Consider the following 6550-nt stretch of genomic DNA (forward strand, 5'->3'; position numbering starts at 1 on the left):
GGAAGCCTAAACTTCTTAAGGGCAATGGTCTTTGGTCACAGCCCTTAAGTGAGAAGAAAGTAAGTACTGCCTAAGTAAGTGGAAATTGCCTCAATAAGTTGTCTTCGACTTTTTTCCAACTTTGTATCAATTAAACACAGCGCTTCACAGACAATTTCAAACAGCTGTGGTTTTGGTTTTGTATCCCAAAGGCAGCAGCAGAACAGAGAGTGAGGTTTTCCATGCTGTAAGGACACCAGAGTGCTATTTCTTACTTTCTTTGGTCAGCCAGCTATTATTAGAACCCATAAGATTTAATGGATAGACTAAGTACAGTGGAACTCAAAAGAACTTGATTCTTTTTGCAATTCAGCTGTTACCTGTGCTGACAATGACTCTTTTCCTTTCTGCTTGACTTCCCTCTCCTTTTTACCCTATCTACTCATATTTAAAATGACAAGGCCACCCCACACTATGTACCAGCCTCATTTTGAATTAAATACCCTCCCTAAGTAACATGGTCCAAAACAATTATTTGATTACAACTAATCTAATTGTCTGCCTGTACCATTAAACAGTTAATTGAACTTTTTCCACTTCCCTCTCCATCCAGCCTAATGCTTCCACCAAGAATTCAAGGATTACCAGTATCTTACCTATTTTAACAGGTTGCTACAGTACCTAAAAGACATCCCACTCCAACAAGACAAAACATTCTCAGATCAGAAGCCTTCACTTCTTTGCATGAATGATACATGACTTCTGTATTTTGAGTTACAGTGGCAAATGCATTGCCAGCCTGCAACATTCACGGGGAAAAACGAGGCAGGAAATCTGTGAATCACTACAGCAGGCTCTAAATGTTGTAGGAAAACACATGCCCAGTGCACTGGGGGAATAACTCAGCTATTTCTGCTGGTCTGCCCAGTGGGGTTCAAACAAAATAAGAAGTCTTTCATACACAGAATTCTTTGAAGAAAACCTACTTTCCTGCGTTTTTTTTTTTTTAATGCATCTTTTCGCACAACCTTTAGAGACATGCTCTTCTTTACAGCTTCTTACAGATCGTGCATTTTTCTCTGAGCCTCACTTGGGGTATTTACTTTTTTAACAAAGCAAAACAACTTCAGAACCCCTAAGTGGTTTTCCAGTTTGTGTTAACATTACCCTCGATGGCAGCTCATCTATATCCCTTTCTTTCCTACTAATTCCAATGCAAATAACACACAGTGCTTCTTTTAAAGCTCCCATCCATGAGATGAATTCACATACAATACTACAAGCAGCAAATTCCCCCAAGTGCTCCTGCACATTTCTTTCCTAGGGCACTGACACTGGTGGCTACCACAGAATCTCAACAAGCCTTTCTTGATTTGAAGAACAGATGTTTTTTTCACAAAGTGTATGATTCAAAGAAGCCTTACACAAACACTTTGTTAGGACTACTGTGATTTAATCTTCCTCCTGCCTAACTACAGGTGAAGAAAAACAGACCTTGTAGCACACACTGAAGATCAATAAATTGTATGCTGTCAACCAAGAAGAAAAAGTTCTTACACGTATTTAAAATATCAGGAATATCTGGAAATAAATTAGGCATTAGAAAGTCAAACACAAAATGAAAAGACTAATGTACCTCAAAGTTTTACTCTGTTAAAGCATTAATGAATATATTAACATGAGTACTAACAAAACAGAATCCTTTAAAGTGTTTTAAAAATAACCAACACAGCCCCATTATTGGAAATACTTAAAACACAGTCTTAAATACCTATGTTACAATTTCATAAAACAAAAATAGGGTTCAGAACCCCAGTTTTAAAATATCAGACTATTCTCTTACGGAATGTCTGAATATACAAACACACACACATGTACACACACACACTTTTTCACCATGAAGCAAAACCCTTTGTTCCCTAATCCCCAGTTGTATGTTTAATGATCACACATAAAACACTTCCATCAAAAAGAAAAACCGCAGTTCCAGCATGTTTAATTCTTTGGAAATGAACATCTACATTGCTGAAATGGCATTAGAGTGACAAATGACTATAATCCAATGGCCCAAGGCCAGCAGATTCTATTATAACAGATTTGGCAGTTTTGTACGACACAGCATGTTGTGTGTCGATCACTGAACAGAAATGAGACTGCTCAGTTTACCTACAAACAAAACCCCATTTAACTTTACAAGTATTTTAACAGCTACATGAATGGAAAGACCAGTACGTCTGAGCAACTGCCTACAGAAACTGGATTTATTAATAGGTAAATGGCTGGAGCCATTCTAAGAAGTCTCCAGATCAGTGCTGTAGTCTAGAATGCACAGAATAAATAGCAGTGATTCACAAAACCTGTGGGTTTTAGCCTATTTGCATGCTGCCATATAGTTCCAAATTTAAGTTCTATGTCAGTTTTCCCAGACTTCCTTTTTTTAAGTCAACCAACCCACATTCACCCACTTTACTCAGTGTGGATTCACCATTCACATTTTAGAAAGGCAAATGATCCCTTCTGGCTACCGAAACTCCCAGCTTCAGCTGCAGCCTGAATTCCCAAGATCACAGAAGCTGGGAATAACTGCTCACTCCAGGGGCAAAAGATGAGACCAGATCCTTCTGAGCAATGAAAATGAAGTGGGGAGAGACAAATCCAGCTTCTTCAGCCCTTTAAAACACAGGACAGCAACTGAGCAGCAGCAGCAAGATGGGGACTTGCACACCTCCCTCCAATTCCACTCCCCAGCAGCCCTTTCCCACGGCCACCTTTCATTTTGTGTTCAGGGTGTCCCCAATATCTTCAGTGGATTTCACAAAGCTGACAGAATCCAACTGCCCCATCCCCAAATGTCTCTTTCTGCCTGTGAGGACACTCCACCATTACACATATGTGCACAAGAAACTCATCCAGCTGCATAACAACCATTTTTTGGACATTATTTTCGAGACATCGATTTCCTAATCACCACAAACATCAGGCAAGACACTGCAAAGGCAGCACAGCACAAATGCCTGCAGGCTGCTGCTGCCTTTTTTTTTTCTTTTTTTTTTGTCTTCTAGAAAGAGTCCTGGCTTAAGGAAACACCAAACTACACCCTGCCAGGGAGCAGCCCTCCAAGGCGGCCAGAAAAGAGGCAGTTTGCAGTGCAGTGTTTCAGGGAGTCAGGTTGCACGCCATGTTCCGAGTTCCAGTTCTTCTGGTTGCCAGGCCAGACACAACCTGGGTGAGGATGAGCAGCTTAGGAGCTTGTTCAGCTTTTTTTCTCAGCTCAAACCTGCCAGGTTTTCACTTGAGCTGGGTTTGGGGCCAACGTGGTACATTTAAAATGGCACCGAGTTCATCTGACACCACAGTAATGGTGGAAGAACAAAACAAGCATAAATGATTCATTCTGCTATGGGATCCTTTCTTCTGCTTAACTTGTTTTCACAGGATTTACAAATGATGCCTCTGTATTAATTCTTTCTATGAAAAACAATAGAATAAGTGGCTAAAACAACTGTTTATACAGTTCCTACAGAGTTTTAGTCTTTCCAAACAGGGAAATAGTTTTTAAGCTGTCTTTTTTTTTTTTAAGAGATTTTTAGATGCCCTTGATGACAAGTGGTTTTAACTAGATCAGCTTAACATCTTTAGTGCCATGGAGCAGTACAGCAGGTTTACTTGTAGCTCACCTTAAAAAAAAGAACAGATTGTGAACACAGTCAGCACACACCCAGCAGACCCACACAACACTTAAACCTCTCATGAGATGATTATGAAATAGTGACATGGAATAGAGGTACAAACACCAGCAACAGCTGAACTGTGCTACCAAACACTTCTGTGCTGCCTGAGCTGGCCACCCAAAATCAATGAAATATTCGATATGATGGGGTTTCAGGAGTCATTTGTCACAATGTGCAAACTGACTGATGAAATATTTCTGCCCACTATTCCATGAATCCATCCACTGGCAGAAATCTGACTCTGCATTTTAGCTGCAGGAGCAGCAGGATTTTCTTGAAGATGTTTTTTCCCCATGTGACAAAAAATGCCTCAGTGATGGTACACCCAAACTAGAGATATGGAAGAAGAACATACTTCTGCAACGTGACATGAACATAATGACTCAATAATCTAATTTATCTTGTACTCAGAACAGGCAACTTTTATCACAACTTTCTTATTTTTTCTACTGATCTGTAACACCACCATCCTAAAACAAAAAGGAAACACCTTACACATGTGAAATTGCATCCCTGAATGTATCTTCAGGCTTTTCATCCCAAAGGCTCCAAAACACTGTCACCTTAATTCAGCATCACAGCACTGTTCTGGAAGATGTACTCACATAAGTCCCAGACAGCATCTCAATAAACTGGTTAAATTTTAAAAAAACCCAAGGCAAGTTGTGTTTAGTAACATGAACAAAGCATTATTTAAACAATACCTTACAAATGTGTTTCCAAAATACATATGTTCCACATAATATGCAAACTACCTAATACAAACAATATATTATAACTTGAGCAGCAACCTCATGAGACCTAAAATCCACCTTTACCTACAGAGGGGGATGATTTAAAATAGTCTGTGCTCAAGCTGCTATTAAAGATGAATTTACAGCCCAGTTTTAATTTCAGCAATAGAGCACTTCACCATAAACTAAATTATCAGCCTAACCTTTTTTTGTTTTAAAGTACACCAACACAATTATGTACAGACCAAATAATGAAATAAGCTGCATTTTAAACACCAAACTCCTCAAACTGACCACATGCATGGCTGAGGGGGAGAAAGCAGGGAGTGAAACAGCTCTTGCATTGGACACTGAATCCTTCTGATGCATCTGCATTCCAAAAATCATTCACTGGGATAGTAAAAAAAGGAAGTGAGTTCCAAAAGGAAGTGAGTTTCCTTCACTCTGAAATAAAACTAGAATGACACAAAATTTTAAAATTAGTTGTAAATTTGAAACAAACCCCAGACACTGCAGCTGCCTTAGGAACACCCACATGAACAAAAGCACTCACGTTTTTCTCTCAAACATAAATAAATCAAGCTAGGCAAGAAATGTCGGTATAACTTTCACCAATTACGAACTTTTTTAAATGGAAATACTAGTGCCACTAGGGCACGTCTTCATTTGATGTGTAACTTAACTTCATTGAGGAAAAAAGCCCAAAACGCACAGAACTCATAATAAAGCATCACCCTGTTCACAATGACTTACATTTTATGAAACGTGCTTTCTATGACAGAAGACACGGATCCTTAACAAAATTACCTTTAACGCCACCACACTTTTCTAAACTTTATTATTTGCTAAACAACAAAGTTGCTCTAAGTCTTGCAAATAAAACGCTCCAGAGCTCCACACGCTTTTCCTGACGTTCCTGCTTTCAAGCTCTTTGGGAGAAAAACCTTAAGGGAAAGAAACAGCGAAGCGAACCCATTCAATCATTCGCTCTAAGCACACACTGGATTAGCCCAGGAACCGAGCTGTAAACTTCCAGCGAAAAACCACCACGACTGCAGTTTTTTTGTTGTTTTTTTTTTTCCACTCGGTGCACAAATCTCCGGGCTGGTTGGGCCAGTGGGATCCGGGGAATCCGCACACGCATCCCCGTGCACGGCGATCTTGCAACACTCAGCCCTTTGCACCCCGATGCGCCGGGGTTTATCGAGTGTTTGGGCGGGGGGGAGGGGGGAGGATTAGTTTACAAATCTCCTTATTCCCTTCTCGTTATAGAATCCTTTCTGCCTCTCCCCCCGCCCCAAAAAAAAAAAATAAAATAAAAAAGAGCAGCGGGAGCGATGGGCTCTGTCCGAGCCACCCTCGGCCGGGGGCTCAGCACCGACACCCCCGCCCCGGGCCCCGGCGTGGAGACACCGACACGGGCGCGGGGCCGACCCCCCGCACTCCGGAGCCCTCCGGGATGGGAATTCCACCCCGGGAGCGCCGGATCCGCCGTCCCCGCGGGCAGCGAGGCCGCCCCACCGCCCTCGGCACATTCAATGAACGTGCACAATCACCCTGGGCCTACTCCCGGCCACCACGCTCCCCCCCCCATCCCGGGGCCCGCCCGCCGCCGGGAGCGCGGCGGGGTCCGGGCGCGGTGCCGCAAGGGTGCCCGCGGTCCCGGGCGGTACCTGCGCGCCGTGCAGGGCCATGGCGCCCCGCGTCCCCGGGGAGCTCGGCGGTCCCGGCCCCTCCCCGCCCGCCCGCTGCGCGCGCACGGGGCGGGAGCTGAGGGCGCCCAGGGAAAAGGGCGGGAGGCGGCTCCGCCTCCCTGAGGGGAGCCGGGCGGGAAGGCGGGCGAGGAGCCCGGGGAGCTTCCCTGGAACACCCCCGCGGGCATCTCGCCTGTGAGAGGCTGAGGGAGCGGAGAGGGTTTGGCCTGGGGAAGATGAGGCTGAGAGGGGATCGCGTTAATGCGTGTAAAATATCGCCAGGGTGGGCGCCAGAAGGATCACAGAATCATGGGATGGGTTAGAGCTTAAAGATGATCCAGTGCCACCCCTGCCATGGGCAGAGACACCTTCTACTGCCCAAGGGTGCTCCAAGCCCCAGTGTCCGACCTGG

At 43.9% G+C, this 6550-nt stretch overlaps 1 protein-coding gene across 1 annotated transcript in view; it reads right to left on the reverse strand.

Moving 5' to 3' along the window:
• Positions 1 to 6187, reverse strand: part of USP10 (ubiquitin specific peptidase 10) — a 46195-nt gene extending 40008 nt beyond the window's left edge. The window contains exon 1 of the mRNA XM_039721222.1: positions 6118 to 6187. Within this exon, the coding sequence (XP_039577156.1) occupies positions 6118 to 6138 (21 nt within the window). The 5' untranslated portion in view covers positions 6139 to 6187. The remainder of the gene's footprint in view (positions 1 to 6117) is intronic.
• Positions 6188 to 6550: the final 363 nt, after the last annotated feature.

Source organism: Passer montanus, unplaced genomic scaffold, assembly GCF_014805655.1.
Source record: "Passer montanus isolate IOZ18808 unplaced genomic scaffold, ASM1480565v1 scaffold45, whole genome shotgun sequence".
NCBI lineage: Eukaryota > Metazoa > Chordata > Aves > Passeriformes > Passeridae > Passer > Passer montanus.